The sequence below is a fragment of the Camelina sativa genome, chromosome 4 (genome assembly GCF_030686135.1).
Source record: "Camelina sativa cultivar CO46 ecotype springtype chromosome 4, ASM3068613v1".
Classification (NCBI taxonomy): domain Eukaryota; kingdom Viridiplantae; phylum Streptophyta; class Magnoliopsida; order Brassicales; family Brassicaceae; genus Camelina; species Camelina sativa.
Genome location: NC_141883.1, coordinates 28,374,458 through 28,393,856, shown reverse-complemented (window position 1 = coordinate 28,393,856; position 19,399 = coordinate 28,374,458). Strand labels below are relative to the sequence as shown.

General features: G+C 32.7%; 5 protein-coding genes across 12 annotated transcripts; 3 read left to right on the top strand and 2 right to left on the bottom strand.

Annotated features, from left to right (window-relative positions):
- Nucleotides 1–2,226: 2,226 nt before the first annotated feature.
- Nucleotides 2,227–4,998, bottom strand: LOC104784261 (uncharacterized). Of its 5 annotated transcripts, none has more exons than XM_087510967.1 (6): nt 4,891–4,980; nt 4,713–4,733; nt 4,570–4,639; nt 3,789–4,430; nt 3,056–3,691; nt 2,227–2,961 (listed from the first exon to the last, which is right to left on the bottom strand). In XM_087510967.1, exons 3-6 carry the CDS (start codon nt 4,632–4,634, stop codon nt 2,358–2,360), a joined length of 1,947 nt encoding a protein of 648 aa, XP_087367093.1. In that variant the 5' UTR covers nt 4,635–4,639; nt 4,713–4,733; nt 4,891–4,980; the 3' UTR covers nt 2,227–2,357. The 5 variants fall into 5 exon arrangements, with proteins under 5 accessions (XP_087367093.1, XP_087367092.1, XP_019099770.2 ...); XM_087510966.1 differs by having other exon boundaries at nt 4,713–4,794; nt 4,891–4,978; XM_019244225.2 differs by having other exon boundaries at nt 4,827–4,945.
- Nucleotides 4,999–7,847: 2,849 nt separating this feature from the next.
- On the bottom strand, nt 7,848–10,110 carry LOC104782323 (annexin D3-like). 2 transcript variants are annotated; one of them, XM_010507228.3, is made up of 6 exons: nt 9,316–10,110; nt 9,078–9,223; nt 8,741–8,980; nt 8,421–8,633; nt 8,241–8,333; nt 7,848–8,160 (listed from the first exon to the last, which is right to left on the bottom strand). In XM_010507228.3, exons 2-6 carry the CDS (start codon nt 9,078–9,080, stop codon nt 7,957–7,959), a joined length of 753 nt encoding a protein of 250 aa, XP_010505530.2. In that variant the 5' UTR covers nt 9,081–9,223; nt 9,316–10,110; the 3' UTR covers nt 7,848–7,956. The 2 variants fall into 2 exon arrangements, with proteins under 2 accessions (XP_010505530.2, XP_010505531.2); XM_010507229.3 differs by having other exon boundaries at nt 8,286–8,333; nt 9,316–9,448.
- Nucleotides 10,111–12,809: 2,699 nt separating this feature from the next.
- Nucleotides 12,810–14,897, top strand: LOC104782322 (annexin D4). Its single transcript, XM_010507227.2, has 6 exons — nt 12,810–12,913; nt 13,021–13,205; nt 13,735–13,953; nt 14,043–14,264; nt 14,370–14,441; nt 14,539–14,897. Exons 1-6 carry the CDS (start codon nt 12,868–12,870, stop codon nt 14,752–14,754), a joined length of 960 nt encoding a protein of 319 aa, XP_010505529.1. The 5' UTR covers nt 12,810–12,867; the 3' UTR covers nt 14,755–14,897.
- Nucleotides 14,898–15,606: 709 nt separating this feature from the next.
- Nucleotides 15,607–17,259, top strand: LOC104782321 (haloacid dehalogenase-like hydrolase domain-containing protein Sgpp). Of its 3 annotated transcripts, none has more exons than XM_087511724.1 (4): nt 15,607–15,818; nt 16,099–16,213; nt 16,337–16,488; nt 16,618–17,259. In XM_087511724.1, exons 1-4 carry the CDS (start codon nt 15,784–15,786, stop codon nt 16,625–16,627), a joined length of 312 nt encoding a protein of 103 aa, XP_087367850.1. In that variant the 5' UTR covers nt 15,607–15,783; the 3' UTR covers nt 16,628–17,259. The 3 variants fall into 3 exon arrangements, with proteins under 3 accessions (XP_087367850.1, XP_010505528.1, XP_087367849.1); XM_010507226.3 differs by having other exon boundaries at nt 16,607–17,259; XM_087511723.1 differs by lacking the exon at nt 15,607–15,818.
- A 142-nt stretch (nt 17,260–17,401) lies between these two features.
- Nucleotides 17,402–19,350, top strand: LOC104782320 (peptidyl-prolyl cis-trans isomerase CYP22). The gene is made up of 6 exons (XM_010507225.3): nt 17,402–17,750; nt 18,003–18,090; nt 18,239–18,331; nt 18,499–18,531; nt 18,754–18,810; nt 19,016–19,350. Exons 1-6 carry the CDS (start codon nt 17,512–17,514, stop codon nt 19,124–19,126), a joined length of 621 nt encoding a protein of 206 aa, XP_010505527.1. The 5' UTR covers nt 17,402–17,511; the 3' UTR covers nt 19,127–19,350.
- Nucleotides 19,351–19,399: the final 49 nt, after the last annotated feature.

Genomic DNA, 19,399 nt, shown 5'->3' with positions numbered 1-19,399 from the left:
TGAACTTTCGTTTTCCCGTAAATATTATAACTCAGCCGTAAAGTCATATATATCATCCATTTCTTTCATATTGTTTCTTGTGATAACTCAGCCATAACTCACTATAACTCAGTCGTCACATGACCTTTCGTTTTCCCGTAATAATTATAACTCAGCCGTAAAGCGATATTTTGGCGGGAAACCATCAGTTAACCTAATAATAGACATATTTCCATTCTAAATTTAAATTTTGAGTTATAATAATTTTAATATTCAATTGTTAGAGAAATACTTTTAGAAAAATAAAATTCTAAATTCGAATAATAATTATTTAATTATTTGCAATAATATCTTGTGATAAAAAGCTCACTTTATGAATTTATTATGCGTGTGGATTTGAGCAGACACAAAATTAGTGATTTTTTGCGCTTCCCTAACAACACTTTTTGTGACATCGAGAGATGTTTTAATACTTATTAGGAATCTGACATAACAAAAGACTCAGGAAAGAAAGAAGAATACGTTTTCATATTATTGAGAAGACCCTAAACGATAACTCAGCCAACCCTCAAATTAGAATGACTAAATAACCGACCAAACCGAACCAAACCAGAAACTATTTTTTCCATTATTTTCGGTTAATTACGGTTATATTTGGCTTGCTATTGGTTATATTAAGTTAATCGATCTAATTTGGATAACATTTGGATTATTTATGGTTATATATTCATCTAACAGATCCATAACCGGAAATAACCGAAAAGTAATTTCAAAAATTTTTAAATTTTCAAATGGTTATCATATTAGTATATCCAAATTACCACCTTAAATCAAACACAATATAACCAAAACCAAACTGTTATATTAAAACCCATACTGTTGGAAATATGAACCATAAACCTGAAACCCTAACCCTAACCCTAACCCTAACCCCTAAATATCATGTTTTGAATGTTTTACACATTTTGATCAGATTGTGTAAAAATCAATCTTTGTCTATAATTATTAATTTTTATTGCTTATAATGATTGTAATATTTATTTTTTCATTATATATTTTAATTTTGAGTTATAATAATTCTAATTTACAAATATTTCATAATTCAGCCGTTTATGTCGATAACTCAGCCATATCAGTCAATTGTTTGAGAAATACTTTTATTAAAAAAAAATTAAAAAATTCAAATTCAAATTTTGAATTCCTTTTAAATAAAAAATCGCTAAAATCTCATTTATTACGTGTGTGGTTCTTAACAATAAACATAATTATTGTTTGCGTCTCCCCAACAACACTTTTTGTATTCTCGAGAAGGTATATAAATAAATTAATATATCCGTTGCATAACTCAGCCATAACTTTACCATAACTCAGTCAACCCTCAAATTAGAATGACTAAATAACCGACCAAACCGAACCAAACTGGAAACTATTTTTTCTATTATTTTCGGTTAATTACGGTTATATTTGGCTTGCTATCGGTTATATTAAGTTAATCGACCTAATTTGGATAACATTTAGATTATTTATGGTTATATATTCATCTAACCGACCCATAACCGGAAATAACCGAAAAGTAATTTTAAAAATTTTTAAATTTTCAAATGGTTATCATATTAGTATATCCAAATTACCACCTTAAACCAAACACAATATAACCAAAACCAAACTGTTATATTAAAACCCATAATGTTGGAAATATGAACCCTACACCTCAAACCCTAACCCTAACCCTAACCTTAACCCCTAAATGTCATGTTTTGAATGTTTTACACATTTCGATCAGACTGTGTAAAAATCAATCTTTGTCTATAATTATTACTTATTATATTTTATAATGATTGTAATATTCATTTTTTTCATTCTATATTTTAATTTTGAGTTATAATAATTCTAATTTACAAATATTTCATAAGTCAGCCGTTTATGTCGATAACTTAGCTATATCAGTCAATTGTATGTCGATTCTAAAAAAAAACTGTTTAGTAACGTGGAAAATAAAAAATGATGTGTATTTTAATTTGCTGATGTGTATTTTTTTTTTATTTTTTTTACTCAAAATCGAAAAACTAAATCTAATGGGTAAATTGTGATTTATAGATATGAGTAATAAACCAACTTTTGGATAACATTCGAGTAATTTTTTTTTTTTTTTTTTTTTTTTACTTTTAAAGTTTGTAAAAGTTTAGGAGTTTCTCTCTCGTTCTAACTACGTTCTAACTACACACGTTGAAGCTTGACAATTGTGAATTTAAGTGAAATGAAAAAGTGAAATTAAGATGAAATAAGTAAAAATGAAAGATATACATTTACTAAATGAGTAAAAATGTGTGCATACGTAACTTAAGTTAGATGAGATTGTTTTGAGTTCTCTGCAATCGCTATGGTGCTTCGTTATATAGAGGGAGAAACAAGTCACGAAGGATCCCATTCTTTATCGCTTTCAGAGTCAGTGTTGCTTCCTTGGCTTCTTTGTCAAAGAGAGATTTCCATAAGTCCAAAAAGTTTGACTCCATCACATCCCTCGCAAACCCATTCGCCTCAGAAACAGCCTTCACAAACAACAACTTCTCCCCTACCTTCTCCACCTCTTCTTTAATACTAGACATAAACTCTCGTCCACATATTTCTCCTGCTCTGAGAAACAAGACAAGGCGATCCAGATCTCTAAATCCAGCGACAAAACTCTCACTCGTCCTACTGATCAGTCCCCAATGGGCCGAATTGTTGCCACCATTCTGATAAACTCCATTCTTCGGTTTGATATCTTTTGTGTAGACATAATGAATAACACGGAGCAGCCTTTCCACCACGGGACTATCACCAATCAAGTCCCTTTTTGCATCCATCCATAGTCTATAGCAGAACCGTAACATCATACGAATGTTATCACACAGCAAAAACATCGATTCCGCTATAAATAGTGATAGCTCAACTCCTAGTCGCACAACCTCCTCTTTCAGTTCCTGCATTGCAAAATCCTTCCTGCAAAACAAAAAAAAAAAAGTCAATATGAAGGCTTTTGATCCGAGTGAGTGAGTAAGCAATACTGTCAAAGGGGCTAAGTGGAACTACTAACCCTAGAATGTAAGGAGAACATACGGGGAGTGCCTGTATCTCGCTATGCGGTTTGCCCAAAATAGGTGTAAACAGGTCGCTAAGAATCCTAGTCCTTACCACTTTGGGTGTTGGTTCTTCATCAAATAGAGATTTCCACAAGTCAAAAATGTTAGACTCTAACGTCTCCCTGGCAAACCCATGCGCCTCTGAAACATCCTCAGCGGAACTCAAACTATCCTCTAGCTTCTTCAGCACTTCTTGCTTGTATTTTCTAATAGCCGATGATAATAGTTTGTCATCAAAGGAGCAATCTTTTTTTCTGAGAACCATATCCAGGCGATGCAAAACTATGATTCCGTCAGAAAAATCCTTCCATGTGTTTCTGATCAATTCCCATTGGACCGATTTGCCACCATCCTGATACACTCCATTCTTCGGTTTAATATCTTTTAAGTAGATATAATGAATAACACGAAGCAGCCTTTCTAACACGGGATTCCGGTACGGTATTACACCTCTCCATAACTTAAAGCAGAACCATAATAAAGTATGAATGTCATCACACAGCAAGAACATCGATGCAGCAATAGATAGTGAGAGCTCAACTCCTAATCGCACAACCTCCTCTTTGAGTTCCTGCATTGCAAAATCCTTCCTGCAAAACAAAAAAAAGCAAAGTTAATATGAAGACTTATTGGACCCGAGTGAGTGAGTAAGCAATACTGTCAAAGGGGCTAAGTGGAACTACTAACCCTAGAATGTAAGGAGAACATACGGGGAGTGCCTGTATCTCGCTGTGCACTGGTTTGCCCAAAATAGGTGTAAACAGGTCGCTAAGAATCCTAAGCCTTACCACTTTGGGTATTGCTTCTTCATGAAAGAGAGAGTTCCACAAGTAAAAAATGTTAGACTGTAACGTCTCCCTGGCAAACCCATGCGCCTCTGAAACATGCTTTGCGGGCTTCAATTTATCCTCTAACTTGTGTAGCACTTGTTGCTTGTATTTTTCAAAAGCCGACAATAAGAGTCGCTCACTAAAGGAGCAATCTTTTCGTCTGAGAAGCATATCCAGGCGATGCAAAACAATGATACCGTCAGAAAAATCCTTCCATGTGTTTCTGATCAATTCCCATTGGACCGATTTGCCACCTTCCTGATACACCCCATTCTTGGGTTTGATCTCTTTTGAGTGGATATAGTGAATAACACGAAGCACCCTTTCTAACACGGGATTCTGGTAGGGTATTACATCTCTCCATAACTTATAGCAGAACCATAATAAAGTATAAATGTCATCAGACAGCAAGAACATGGATTCAGCAATAGATAGTGAGAGCTCAACTCCTAGTCGCACAACCTCTTCTTTCATGCCCTCCTTCCCAGAGGATGATGTCCTACAAAAAAATATTCAGACATTTTATGATTGACCTGAGCGACTGGGAAAACTCACTCTCAAAAAGGGTAAGGGACTACGAAGTAAGTAAATATATATATATATATATATATATATATATATATATTGAATTCACTGACCCTCCTGGAAAATATATGAACGATCCCGCCGCCAATGGATGCAGAGCACCAGAGGTCGATTCCATCTCGGCTGAAACAATTTGGCAAAAATACACTCTTAACACGGAGTTTAAAGATCAAAACTCAGGCTTCAAAAAATTCACCTTGATTCCTCCTAATTCCAGCTACCCAAAACCACAAAAATCAACGAATCATCAATTACAAATCAAATTCGTCCCGTAAAACCTAAAAATTCGACATCAGAACACGAGACTTACATGAGAAAGAACACTTCGGTATTATATAATCAAACGCAAATTTCGAAAGGAACGAAGCACTCACCAATTCTCGTAGACCAATTCTAGCCAAAAAGAAATTTCTAAAGAACTCTTCACGATTCCTAGACCTTCTTCTTCTTCTTTTTTTTTATATATATTCGGGACGAAAAGTAAGGAAAAGGAATCTTTCTTCTAACCCCTACAGTAAAAAAAAAAAAAAAAAAAAGTAAAAATCTATTAAAATTTTAATTTATCAATTACAAAAAATAAAATACAAAATATCATGTTTTAAATATAAAATTATGCATTTTAACCAAATAAATGTACGAAACTAAATATAAATATTCACTCGGAATTTTGTTTGAATATATATTATTCAGTCGTAATTTGACTCTTACGATGTTTTTTGTTTAAAAAATCTATATATAATAGCAAACCTATTTTTTGTGTCAATTTTTATCCAACATATAAGATTAGTTTTATTATTTTATTTAACAGTTTATAATTATTAATGATTCCAATAGTTACAAGTTTTTTTCTTTCAAATAATCGTGTCTCTTTGTCGCACTCCCATCTTTCAAAAATCGTATCTATTAATTTTTGCATCTTTTCGTCATATCCCCATCTTTCAAAAATCGCACCTATTAATCTTTGTACCTTCTTGTTTCACACCTCTATGTTTTACACGTTTATATTTTACATCTCTTTGTTTATTATATATAAACTTTTATAGATTACAAAAACAAGTTTCGAATTTATTGTTTTCTGAGTATTTTTAAAACTTACAAGTCTACATATAATAGCAAACCCACTTTTTCTGTCAATTAAAATTTAACGGATGAGATTAGTTCTATTATTCCATATAACGGTTTAAAATTATTAATGATCTCAACAATTGCAAGTTTTTTCCTTCAAATAATCATGTCTTTTCATCGCACCCACATCTTTCAAAAATCGCACCTATTAATTTTTATATGTGTGGTCGTATAGTTCAGAAAGAATATAACATTAATGATCTATAAAGACATAAACCTTGAAGCATACAAAGTTTATTTTATTCTTTTTCTTATTGCTTTATTTATAATAAACCCATTTTTGGGGCTCAAATTTAATCTAATGTATGAGATTATTTATATTATCTCATCTAACGGTTTAGAATTATTAAAGATCGTGTTTTTAACAATAATCGTGTTTCTTCGTCGTATCCCCATATTTCAAAACCCGCACCTATTAATTTTTACACCTTTCTTTTTAACACCTCTATGTTTTATGTATTTTACACCTCTTTGTTTATTATATATAGATTTTTATGGACTATTATTCGATTTTATTGTTTTATGAGTATTATTTTAATTTTAAACTTACAAGTTAACAAATAAAATCAAAGAATTGATTTATTGGAGTGTTATTTTTTTAATTTTTATATATAATAGCAAACCCACTTTTAAGGGTCATTTTAAATCTGACGGATGAGATTGTTTTTATTGTCTCATCTAACAATTTAGATTTGTTATTGATCTCAAAAGTTGCAATGTATTGATCTAACAATTGTGTTTCTTCGTCGAACCCCTAGCTTTCAATGTTTGCACTTGTTAATTTTCGCACCTTTTTGTTTTACACTTTTTTATTTCACACCTATTCGTTTTCACACCTCTTTATTTATATATATATACATATATTTATGAACTTTGAAAAGAGTTTTTGTTTTTTTAGTATTGTTTCACACCTCCAAGTTTTAAAAATTCTCTTTCAATTTATTAATCAACATTGATTCACTTGTCTTCGTTAAAATTCAAATTATTTTATTTATTGATTTCATCATCTAACTTTTGTTTGGTGTCGTTTTCTATTTATACCGCATCAATCATCTCTTCCAAGTATTAATCTAGGTAACTGATTATGATTTCTATAGATTTATATGTTTATATATTATAGCAAACCCACTTTTAGGAGTCAATTTAAATATAACAGATGAGATTGTTTTTATTATCTCATCTAACTGTTTAGATTTGTTAATAATCTCAAAAGTTGCAATGTTTTGATCCAACAATTGTGTTTCTTCGTCGTACTCCCAGCTTTCATTGTTCGCACTTGTTTGTCACGCACATTTTTTTTCACACCTCTTTATATATATATATATATATATATATATATATATATATATATATATATATATTTTAAATTGACTTTGAAAGTGTTTTTGTTCTTTGATAACACCTCTAAATTTAAAAATTCCGAATATTATTTTCTTTTAATTTATTAATCAACATTGATTCACTCATCTTTGTTAAAATTTGGATTGTTTTATTTATTGATTTGGATTGTTTTATTTTAAAATTTGGATTGTTTTATTTTAAAATTTGGATTGTTTTATTTATTTTTTGAAATTAATAATGTATTTTTGTTTTTAAAATTGAATAAATTAGTTATTGACATTTTTACAAAAAAAAGTTTGAGATTTTATGAATAGAATTTGAGAAATATAAGAATAAATCATGTAACTTTTTTCTAAAATCAACATGGTATATTAACCAAATACAAACATGAGTTGTATATGTTATTAGAAGAATATTTACAAAGTCTAACATGTTAAACAAATATTTCATATAATGATGTATCTAAGAGATTGCATATGGTTATGTACAGTATATGTTGATTAGGAAGTATTAATTTGTAATGTTATAAATTTGTAATCTATTTAAATGTCTAAACTACCTTTAATGATGTTTTAATATTTTTTTAACTAACTATAATGGCAATTTGATGTAGTATTTCATATTTGTCAAAAACATGTCATGTTACTAAAATGTACTTTTTGGAAGTAATATAGTAGAGATAAATTGTGTGAAAAGAAAACACAAGTTTGTCTTGAAAACAAAGTTGAGCTCAGTTTACAAGTCAAGGTAAAAATGAAGCAGAGCAGAGGTGGATCATCTCTATGTGTGACTCGTTTGGTTTTTAGTTAATTATTACAAAAACAATACTAAACGTAGACTTAATTTGATTTTAAAAGTTCAAGAATCAAGAGAATTTTTTTTGATTATTTTTTAAAATAATTTAAACTGGAGTTGGGATACAATGCATTTGATTATACAAGTCACAAGCCAAAGAATATAAAAAACTGAATAGATCAGATTTTGGATCCAAGTAAGGTGATGAGGAAGTCCTTGTAATTTCCAGAAATGTCACCAATGATAGCATTATCCATGCTTGTGTTGTACATGTTGAAATACTCTCCTCTTACTTTCATCATATCAATCTCTGCACGCGTCACAATCGCTCTCGTCAATGAATCCTCATCTGTTCCAAAACCCTCAATGGAATCTCTTACAACCTGCCAAACAACAAACACAAACTTGAGGAACAAACCGCCATCATTTTGAATCTAATCTCGCTCAATGTAATAGCTAGCACCTTTGCAAAGTGTTTCTCAGGAGTATTAATACAAAAGATTGCCACCTGTAATAGACTTCTCAAATCAGCATCTCCCGGACATCCATCAACATCCTGTCCATACAAAACACAAACATGTAAATATCCAAGAAAACAAAACACATACGAGAACAAAGCTACCACCAAACCATGAATCTGAACCTTATCAAATGTGTTCCCATAACTCTGCTTGTAAGCAGCAAAAGTCTCTCTGAGCTGGTAGACACTACGGGTTCCCAATATGTACAGAACATGATCATGATCTAATTGCTTCTTCTCTATCGCTTCACGTAGCATAGCCGCCTCAATAGTAGCTACTTCTGCATCAGTCTTATCTTTGCCATATCTGAATGAACTTGCCAACGTCACCAAAAACTGTAGTTTACATACAAATCAAAACCCATCAAAATTTGAGCTTTCCTCATGAGGGCACCTAAACAAAACCAAACTTTGAATCCAATTTCGAAAAAAAAAGGAATAACCTTTGCAAGAGGAAAAGGCAGAGAAGAAGCAATGTGCTCTTCAAGAGATGAGTCAAAGAGAGAACAATAAGCTTTTCTCACAGCAATCAAATGGTTTGGAGAAGTTGTGCAAGAGATCTCTACAATAACCTTCAAATTCTCAACCACCCCTTTCTTCCTCTTCTTCTCCTTGTTCAAAATCTTGTTCACAAGCCTTGCGTCTCTCTCTGCTGGATCATACACCCACGAAACCACAGCTTTCTACGAACCATATTCATATCATCAATCACATGTTTTAGAAATCTCTCTATCTAACTCTTTGGATTACGGATTATACAAAAACGTTACAGTAAATTACCATGAAATCACCAGACAATTCAGAAGAGAGATCATTGATAAGATCTTTGCCGTAAACCTCTCTGTAACTTTCTCTGATCTTCCTTCTTTGGCTCTCGTTCCTTTGTCCTAAAACTCGTATAACAGCCTTCTCATCCGTTCCCCAACCTACACAAATAAATAAATAAAGACAACTTTTGATTCGAATCACACACAAATGCTTTAATGCTTCTCATAATCTATGAATGTAACGTACGTACCACGAAAAGCTTGATTGAGAGTTTCAGAATCCTGAGCTGGGGAAGGAACTTGGTAATGGTGGCCATTTCAGTTTCTCTCAGTTTCTCTCTCTCTCTGTCTCGTCTTTAGTTTTTTTTTTTCCAAGGCGGAGTTATTAATTTTATTTAGGTGTAATTATGTTTTTGCAAGGGGATGTTATATTTGACATAAATACCCCGGAGACGTAACCGTAATGACGCAATTAACCTATTTCTGTCGAGTTTTAGTTTTAAAGGACAATAAGTTTAATTAATCGGGTCCAATGTTAGTTGTGTATTATTGATGATTAGTACTCTTTCTTTTAACTATTTGCATAATCTAACCATAAATTCACCAAGAACTCCTTAGTCCTTAAGATAACGTTTAAAGTTTTTTTTTCACTTTAAAGGCTAACAAAGATACTTTTGATTAGGTGCATGGTTAACATGTGTGCATGATCTAATATAATTCGATACATGTATTTTATGAGAAAAGGATACATGGAAAAGCAAAAGAAGAGGGTGACTCTGCATGCATGTTACGAGATTCTTATGGTCAGTTCTGTTCGGCTGGATCAGTAAAAGCAACGTCTCCCACTTGAAGTCGAACGTAAAGCTATGTTATAACATGCCTCGCATTCAGTGTGTGTAAAAGGCATATGGTTTTGTAAATGTGTTTTTATTATGGACTATGAACGCCGTGGAGGGAGATTGTACTCAACTTCAAAGCATAATCAATGGCGGAAAGATCAATAAATGGTTTTGTATGGTTGCAGTTTCAAATAAATGGACAAAGACAATTATATTTATCACAATAATAAATGGTGATATTAAAAATTTCTTGAAATAAAACAAACTTTATACGAAATAAAAGTAGTGTTGTTAGTTGTTACAATAAAAGTAATTAATTAGGTATAAGTAGTGGTTACAAAAAAGACAAGAACTAATAAAAGAGAACATAAATCTATAAAAACTGAGGGAGTACGCGTTTTAAATGTTTGATTTGGGAATCTTCTAAAGAAGAGTCATGTCAAGTTTTACGTTATCTCCGGACTGATAAATTGAATGTGTTAGTAGTTTTTTGCTAATTCATAAGAATACACTTACGACGTACAACTTATATAATACGGTGTAAGTGTAACTTGTCAAATGTAACCTTTTTCACATGTTATATTTTGTTTGACAAGTAGAGCTATACATGTTGTGTACGTTTAAACTTTGCATTATTGAGAAACGTAAAAGGTTTGCCAAATAGTAGAGAAAATCAGTTCTTCCCTATATCTTCTAATTAATTTGATTACTAATTCACACCCTAAGCTAGATCGATGAAACCATATATTATTATAAGTTGTAGTCAAAGCTGTTTGTGTCACTTGTGTGACATGTGCGCTACATAAATAATATTTAAGATGAGGAACATGATGGGATGTTATATATATGAGTGACATATAGAGTATAACCAAATCAAATAAATAGATAGCGATATGCAAAATGACACGGCTCAACACAGCTGTCCTCCAACTTATGTTAAGTCGTCTCGTCGTGTAAAACGTGATCTTCTCTATTTTTTTTTTCTTCTTTTTTTAACAGAAATTTGGTTAGAACAATGAGATTGTTTTTCAACGTAATCAGATGGAGGAGATTCGTGTGTAGTAGATTAAAAAATAAATAAACATACAATACGTAACAGTCATTTTTATTTGTTTCCATCTAAGATATGTTAGTATTTTAATATGTCTTTTTAATGTAAACAAATGTGAACTAAGTTTTGATGAGAATGTGCCCACACGTTGATTTTTCAATGGTTCCACTCTTTCTTAATCCCAATAAGTGAGTTATGTCATAATCTTGTAACATTTTTGTTTAATGAATGAGTAATTATCTCGTCACCAATATTAAAATTATATTTTTTTTTGTAATGTATTGAATAAACACAATTCTATATGCTACCATAATTAAAATGTGAGCTGTTGAAAATTGAATTATGAGTAGTATGCTAAAGCGTCAACAAAAGTTGAACAAAACACATTTTGATATATAAATCTTATAGCTGACTATCCTTCATTTAATTAGATCAGTGAAATTTTAAAGTTATCAAAGTACAAACATTTAATAAAAAAATATTATATAGTACTATAATTTTAGTTTAGTTTATGGTCTATTTAAAGATATATATGAGATATGAAATTAACACAAATTTTCTCTGTTTGTTTAAAATATTTTTAAGATAATTTTTTTTTTGTTTAAGTAAGTAATCATAAAAATTATTAAACTATATAACTAAAAGATACAAAATTGTTATTTTATTAAACTGATATAAATATTTAAATTCATTAAATAAATTATGGATGAAAAACCTGCGCATAAGTTGTAAATATTTCTCTGGTTTCTTATTATAGTTCTCATAGTCATACACGGATTGGTTGACCAAATTATATCTTTTGGTTAAGGGATAACACATGCAAATATGACAAAAGAAGTGGTTGGTTGCACAATGTCAATGACAAATGTATTCAGCAATAATCTATTAGAAAATCCATGTGATATTTGTTGAATACTATAATAATACATAAGCTAGAGCAATAGTGAGAAGCAAATGTGATGGGGGCTTCTCATCTACAATTGGGTGCATAATTTATGAAATTGACAGTCTGGACCTTATGAGGATACATAAATTTTTAATTTCAAGGATCCATTACTTTAAAAATAAAAGGAGGTAAAGTAGAAAAATAAAACAGAGAAGAAGAGATATAATATCTTCCTTTGAACATGATCTTCGAAACCTATTTTTTTCGGACTAATCTATTTTATTGATATGTTTATTCTTTAAAGATTTAGTGGGATTTACAATTAGTTGACGCTTAGATGTAATTAATTCAAAGATCCACATGGATCGTAATCTTACACATGATCATATATAATCCTAAACGAACACTTGTGTCACTTTGGTTTGCTTTATCTATGTCATGTATTAAAAATGCTCTTTCCTTTTAATTTTGAGGAATACTTCTATAACCCTTATTCTAAAAACGTACTAATATTTTTGTCTAAATATATTATTCAATTTCTTCCTTTTTTCTTAGAAAAAATAATAGACTAATAATCTTTTACGAAACAAACCCAAATTTTGTTACAATTGTCCTAGTACATGTTTGAAAACTGTAAAAGAAATCTTATATTTTTTCAAGAACCCCCCGTTTTGTATTATAAAACTTAAGTACAATTCATATAATGGTCAAACTTAATAAAGTTCCAGTTAATACAAACTTCAATAAGTTGAAAAAAAGTGTAAATTTCTTCTAAACAGTTGTTAACTCTAACTTATGTAATTAAATTTCGAGGGAGTTACTACTCCTTGTTACAACAATACCCCTAGCTAGCTAGCATTTGTCTTTAATCAGATTTTAAATACCGAAAAAACCCTTGCCTCCCTCCTTTAACCACAACATTACCCTTAATCATCATATAAAACGTGTTGTCCCTCTTCCATAGATTTCCACATAAACCAAAACCAACAAAAAGAAGAAAAAAAAAACTAAAACTCCAAAGAGAAAAATGGCTCTTCCTCTCGACCTCGAAAGCCTCACTGAAGCATTCTCAGGTAATTCTAATAAACTAATCTAGTGGATTTTGGGATAATGATTTAGATTTTGGGATTAAGAAACATCTATAAATATATATATAAATGTACGTATAAATGTATAATAGGGAATCTAGGGATGGGAGTTGATGAGAACGCTTTGATTAGCACACTGGGGAAATCGCACAAGGATCATCGAAAACTATTTAGGAAAGCAAGCAAAGGTTTCTTTGTGGAAGATGAAGAAAGAGCTTTTGAGAAATGTCATGATCACTTCGTCAGACATCTCAAGCTTGAGTTCTCTCGCTTCAATGTCAGTTCTTTCTCCTTCGATGATCTTCCTTTTTTCCAGCTTAATTAATTTCTCTTCACATTTTCTTAAATGTTTTTTACCTAATAATAATCTTTTTTTCTTTTTGGAGTCAAACCGAATAACAAATCAATTGTTTTTTACCTAATAAAAGTAAAAAAAACCAACCATGTAAAAAAAGAGTAAACAAATATGAATTTGCTTTTTTTTTTGGTCAACATATGAATTTGCTTAAAGTAATTATCACTATTTAGCCAAAATAATTAAGACAGCTGGTTATTTTGCTTATTTTATATTGATTGGTTTTCTATTAGTATGCAATACTAATAACATATACTCGCAAACATTTCTTGCAAAAAGTTAGACGACTATGTATTGATGGAAACGATTTTGGATTTACATCTTAAAAAACCTTAGATAAAACTCGCGTTTTATATCAAAACTAATTGACAATGATCGTTCAGGGAACTCACGTGAATCATCTCCACTTCCATCATACAATATTTGTAACAATTTGGTGTGTGATGTGTAGAACGCGGTGGTGATGTGGGCGATGCATCCATGGGAGAGAGACGCAAGGTTGATGAAGAAAGCTTTAAAGAAAGGAGAAGAAGCGTACAACCTCATCGTGGAGGTCGCATGCACGCGTTCCGCTGAGGATCTCCTTGGTGCACGTAAAGCTTACCACTCTCTCTTCGACCAGTCAATGGAAGAAGACATTGCCTCTCACGTCCACGGACCTAATCGCAAGGTCAGTAATTTGTTCCTAATTCACATTTCCAATATTGTGGGAAATATCTTAACATTCTTCTTACTCACTTGTCTTTGCTTTTGGTGCAGTTGCTTGTGGGGCTCGTGAGTGCTTATAGATACGAAGGGAACAAGGTGAAAGACGATTCTGCCAAATCGGAGGCTAAGATTCTGGCCGAAGCTGTGGCTTCTCCCGGAGAAGAAGTCGTAGAAAAGGATGAGGTTGTTAGGATTTTGACCACAAGAAGCAAACCCCATCTCCAACATGTCTACAAACACTTTAACGATATTAAAGGCTCTGATCTTCTTGGGGTAACATAAATTATAACAACTCGCTTCTTATATTATTTTATATACATCCCAATGTTTTTTTAAATAATTTTCTAATGAAATCTTGTGGTGCATGATGATCATTAGGGTGTATCTCATTCTTCGCTCCTCAACGAAGCATTGCTTTGTTTGCTCAAACCGGCTGTGTATTTCAGCAAGGTACAGAACCATATTCTCGTTCCTATTGTTTCAAACACAAGTGTTAACTTCTTTAGTTTACAAATGTACTTTTGTTGTCATTTGTTTTTTTTTATAGATTTTGGATGCGTCTCTGAACAACGAGGCAGACAAGACTACCAAGAAATGGTTGACAAGAGTGTTTGTTACAAGAGCGGATCATAGTGATGAGATGAAAGAGATCAAAGAAGAGTACAATAAGCTTTATGGTGAGACTTTGGCACAAAGAATCCAAGACAAGATCAAAGGGAACTACAGAGATTTCTTGATCACACTCCTCTCCAAATCCGATTGATTCCGTTTTTTTGAGAAACCATTACCAAAAAAATTGATTGAACATTCGATTTCCCTTTCATTATGGTTTTATGTTTTTAATCCCAAAATTTGCGTTTTTCAATACCATTTGGTTCGATTTGATAATAAAAAGAGCTTTTATCATTGCTGACATGAAAATTTGGTCTGTTTAGGGAAGTAATTATTGTGTGCTCTGTTTTGTTTCTTTGTTTTCATATTTGATAGAGTGCGATAACAAGTGATTAACCCGCGATTAAAGTTACATGAATCTGCATCTTAAATGTTGCATGAATTTGAAACGAAACTCATAAACTTATGTGAATCTAATTACAGATTCCAATCGAATGTAATATAATAAACCGGTTGAATGTTAATGAATTCCGGTTATATGTCAATGAATTCCGGTTTAATGTCAACAAATTCCGGTTCAATGTTTTTATTATGGTTTAATGTTTTTAATCCCAAAATTTGCGTTTTCTATACCATTTGGTTCGATTTGATAATAAAAAAGAGCTTTTGTCATTGCTGACATGAAAATTAGGGAAGTAAATTTTGTGTGCTATGTTTTGTTTTTTTGCTTTTTGAATTTGATGAACAAAGAGTGTTTCGAGTTGCGATAACAAGTGATGAATCCACGATTAAAGCTCCATAAAATTGTATCTTAAATGTTGCATGAATCTGAAATTGAAACTTGTAAGTTGAAACTCTACTAATGTGACTCCTAATTACGGATTTTAATCGAATTTCATCTCTAAACCGGGTTGAATGTCAATGAATTTCGGTTTAATGTCATAGAACTCCGGTTTAATGTCACGGTAATTTAAAGGTGACACGTGGGCGAAGAAGAGTCCCCGAATCTTCTCCACTGACACCATTCTGATACCTTTTTTGGTTCTGTCTTCTTCTTCTTCTTCGCTTCTTGTTTTGTTTTGTTGACGAATCTCTCCAATACCATTTGTTTGTCTTCTCGTTTTGTTTTGCAATCACAGATCCATTATTTTTCTTCATTGGATCTCATCATCACGACACAATGAATGGCTCCTCTGATCTTAATCCTACTGAGAGGTAAGCTTTCTTCTCTGATCATCATTCATCAAACGATACTTATAATCTCTTCTATATGCACGAATCTGTATTATAAGCTTTCCATTTTCATCATTCGCTACGTTTCCTACGATTCTTGTTAGTTTTGTTTAGAAAACTGCGATTTCGTGTTAGTGTTTGTGTCTCCAAGATCAATGGAACTTGTAGCTATCAAGTGTTTGTCTAATTGGGTTCGATTATGGTATCCTTTTTGATGGAATCTCATCTCAACTTTTTCTGATTTTGTTGTGTGGGGAAACAGCAAACCTTCTCTGTCACATCTTGCTCCATTAGAAGCCATTCTGTTTGATGTTGATGGAACACTCTGTGATTCAGATCCCATTCACCTTATTGCCTTTCAAGAACTGCTTCAAGAGGTTCCTTACTCTTTTTTTTTTTTTTTTTTTTTTCATATCATCATCATCATCATATCTTCAAAGGTTAATATCAACTCATCTTGTGTTGATCAATCAATATTGGATCCTTTCTATCATTAACAGATTGGTTTTAACAATGGTGTCCCAATCGACGAGAAGTTCTTTGTTGCTAACATTGCTGGCAAACACAATTCTGAAATTGCTCAACTTCTGTTCCCTGATGATGTTCCTAGAGGGATACAATTCTGTGATGAAAAAGAAGCTCTTTACCGCAAGTAAGTCTTTTTTTTTTATATATACTTCTCTTTAAACTTTCACACAACTTGTTTCAAAGGTTTGAGTTAATTTTGGAGTAACTTTGTGTGTTTTTGTTCTTTTCTTATTGATTTTTAGACTTGTTGCAGAAAAGATTAAGCCACTAGATGGGCTTATAAAGCTGACCAAATGGATCGAAGATCGTGGTTTGAAACGAGCTGCGGTTACAAACGCTCCAAAAGAAAACGCAGAGCTAATGATATCAAAACTCGGTCTGACTGATTTCTTTCAAGCAGTGATACTTGGCTCTGAATGTGAATATCCAAAACCACACCCTGGACCTTACTTGAAGGCTCTTGAAATCCTTAACGTGTCAAAGGACCACACGCTAGTGTTCGAAGACTCGATCTCTGGGATAAAAGCTGGAGTTGCAGCTGGAATGCCCGTGATCGGACTCACTACAGGGAATCCAGCTAGCATCCTTGTGCAAGCCAAACCCGCTTTTCTCATCGAGAACTATGCGGATCCTAAACTGTTGGCTGTGTTGGAAGAACTTGATAACAACAAGGGGAGTTCTCAAAAGTTTTGAAAGGATAAAAGAGTTTGGCTTATGGAGAGACCACACAGACGTGAGCAGCCTCTGAAGTCCTCTTAGTTGATTACTGTTGAATAATTCTTTGAGAACTTATGACAATGGAAGCTTTCAAATACCTTATTATTCCTGTATTGATCATACATACACTTAAACCATTGTCACCAAATCTGTTAATGGTTACTATACTTTTGTCTAATTTCCATAATTTTTCTTTTGTTAATTTTGCAAATTACTCTTAACATTAATTTAATTATTAGTTGTATATACAATTTTGTAATAATTGTTTCAATTTAAATGTAACACAAAATAAAAAGCCTGAAAGCAAAAGCATAATAATAAAAGCAGAGAGAGAGAGAGAGAGACGACAAGGAGGAGGAGGAGGAGCTGATAGGTATCGCCGGAGCTGAGAGAAATCAAATCATCAAACGAGAGTTTTGAGGTAGAGATAATGAATTCGGGAGGAGGAATCGTTGCTGCACCAACAACAACAGCAGCAGCTCCTTCAAGCGGCGGCGGTGGTGGAAACGTTGAGTGGCATGTAAGACCACAGAACCCTAAAAACCCAGTCGTCTTCTTCGATGTCTCTATTGGTGGCATCCCCGCCGGTCGTATCAAGATGGAGCTTTTCGCCGATATTGCTCCCAGAACCGCTGAGAACTTCAGGCAGTTCTGTACTGGTGAACACAGGTACGCATCTAAGTTCTTCGTTCTTGCATCTTTGGAGTTTCTTTTGAGGTTGAATTTTGACGAATTTAAAGATTTAGAATTTGGTGTTCCTCTTATGAGGTTTCATGCTTTAGACTAGATTTTTGTGTTTGTTGATGCATAGTTCTTGAACCTTTGCTTTAGCTTAAAGCGCAGTTAATAATTGGTTTTGAGTTACTTTAAATCTAACCCTTGTTTGTCTTCTTTTCTTGGATGTTGTGGGTGCAATTTCAGAAAGGCTGGAAAGCCTCTTGGTTACAAAGAGTGTCAGTTTCACAGGGTTATCAAGGATTTTATGATTCAAAGTGGTGATTTTCTTAAGGTTAGTAGTATCTTCCTTTACTTCTTATAAGTCCTCCCTTCTTTGACTACTTTATGTTGGTTCTCAGCTTCTGGCACTGTCTTTTATCTCTCTTGTTTTATGTTCTTGGTTCGTTACTGGATACCTAATACATGTTACAACTCTGCAGAATGATGGTAGTGGATGTGTATCAATTTATGGCCACAAGTTCGATGATGAAAATTTTACTGCCAAACATACTGGCCCAGGACTGCTCTCCATGGTAAGCAATTAGCTTTATGAATCTGAGCTAGAAATTTGTTCAATGCGGTTGATATATTGATTCAGTTCACCTCGAGCTTTTCGTTATTCATGAGTCAAAACTTTGAATTTGATGTATTACTCACGACTTTGGTTGCTAATATTATGGCTCTCATTCTTTTGTTGTAGGCTAACAGTGGACCAAACACAAATGGGTGCCAGGTAATTTCAGTCCTCATTATAATAGCCTTATTTGTTTGTGATATGAGACAAGTTAAAACATAAATGTGGATAATGCAAGCTTTGAGCTCTGGATGCTTTCTGTTTTGACTATAATGCTAAACTATTATATAAATCTTGGGAGGATTTAGAAAAAAGTAAGATACATTAGTTGCTGGTTGGGCATAACATCTTGCTAATCACCTTTGCTTTTGACAATTGCAGTTCTTCATTACCTGTGCAAAATGCGACTGGCTTGACAATAAGCATGTTGTCTTTGGGGTATGTCCTCTCTTCACATACACATTAAGCTTTTTAATTTTCTTCCATCAAATTCTTAGTTCTCCCTTTGTGGTCAGACATGAAAAAAAAAAGACTTGAATGCCATATATAGTTGAGGAAGAGCCATCAAGTCATGAACTATTGTGCGTATAATCTGTAGTAGTGTTGTTTTTAACTCATTGCAAATTCTTATTTTGATGTACAGAGAGTGCTTGGGGATGGTTTATTGGTGATGCGGAAGATTGAGAACGTGGCTATCGGACCTAATAACCGGCCTAAGCTTGCAGTTTTAATTACTGAGTGTGGGGAGATGTGAAATGTTTCAACGCTCCACCGAAAAGGCCAAAACTCTCCTTAAAGAACCTTTCCGCTGAAGAAGGAATGCAGTGAGAGCCTATTATTAGTTGTCAGCTTACGCATTCTGACAGAAGCTAGCTATGATTTGTATTTTAGCAAAAACATTTTGTTAGATTCTCTTTCAATTTAGTGCCAAACTATAAAACCTTTCCTGAAAGAAACCAAATTTTGTTTGGTGTTAAAGCTGCAAATAGCAAATCAGTTGTTCACTTGATACAGTATATCAATTCCT

What these genes read in the sequence shown, in the direction of transcription:
- LOC104784261 (XM_087510965.1), bottom strand. Translation starts at nt 4,634, where the DNA reads ATGGAATCGACCTCTGGTGCTCTGCATCCATTGGCGGCGGGATCGTTC. An exon ending in TTCATATATTTTCCAGGAGG is followed by an intron (nt 4,431 to 4,569) that starts GTCAGTGAATTC and finishes ATTTTTTTGTAG; the next exon opens with GACATCATCCTCTGGGAAGG. An exon ending in TGTTCTCCTTACATTCTAGG is followed by an intron (nt 2,962 to 3,055) that starts GTTAGTAGTTCC and finishes TTTGTTTTGCAG; the next exon opens with GAAGGATTTTGCAATGCAGG.
- LOC104782323 (XM_010507228.3), bottom strand. An exon ending in TGCCTTTTCCTCTTGCAAAG is followed by an intron (nt 8,634 to 8,740) that starts GTTATTCCTTTT and finishes TGTAAACTACAG; the next exon opens with TTTTTGGTGACGTTGGCAAG. An exon ending in ATGGGAACACATTTGATAAG is followed by an intron (nt 8,334 to 8,420) that starts GTTCAGATTCAT and finishes TTGTATGGACAG; the next exon opens with GATGTTGATGGATGTCCGGG.
- LOC104782322 (XM_010507227.2), top strand. Translation starts at nt 12,868, where the DNA reads ATGGCTCTTCCTCTCGACCTCGAAAGCCTCACTGAAGCATTCTCAG. An exon ending in TTGAGTTCTCTCGCTTCAAT is followed by an intron (nt 13,206 to 13,734) that starts GTCAGTTCTTTC and finishes TGTGATGTGTAG; the next exon opens with AACGCGGTGGTGATGTGGGC. An exon ending in CGGCTGTGTATTTCAGCAAG is followed by an intron (nt 14,442 to 14,538) that starts GTACAGAACCAT and finishes TTTTTTTTATAG; the next exon opens with ATTTTGGATGCGTCTCTGAA.
- LOC104782321 (XM_010507226.3), top strand. Translation starts at nt 15,784, where the DNA reads ATGAATGGCTCCTCTGATCTTAATCCTACTGAGAG. An exon ending in GATCTTAATCCTACTGAGAG is followed by an intron (nt 15,819 to 16,098) that starts GTAAGCTTTCTT and finishes GTGGGGAAACAG; the next exon opens with CAAACCTTCTCTGTCACATC. An exon ending in TTCAAGAACTGCTTCAAGAG is followed by an intron (nt 16,214 to 16,336) that starts GTTCCTTACTCT and finishes TATCATTAACAG; the next exon opens with ATTGGTTTTAACAATGGTGT.
- LOC104782320 (XM_010507225.3), top strand. Translation starts at nt 17,512, where the DNA reads ATGAATTCGGGAGGAGGAATCGTTGCTGCACCAACAACAACAGCAGCA. An exon ending in GCCCAGGACTGCTCTCCATG is followed by an intron (nt 18,332 to 18,498) that starts GTAAGCAATTAG and finishes CTTTTGTTGTAG; the next exon opens with GCTAACAGTGGACCAAACAC. An exon ending in ATAAGCATGTTGTCTTTGGG is followed by an intron (nt 18,811 to 19,015) that starts GTATGTCCTCTC and finishes TTTGATGTACAG; the next exon opens with AGAGTGCTTGGGGATGGTTT.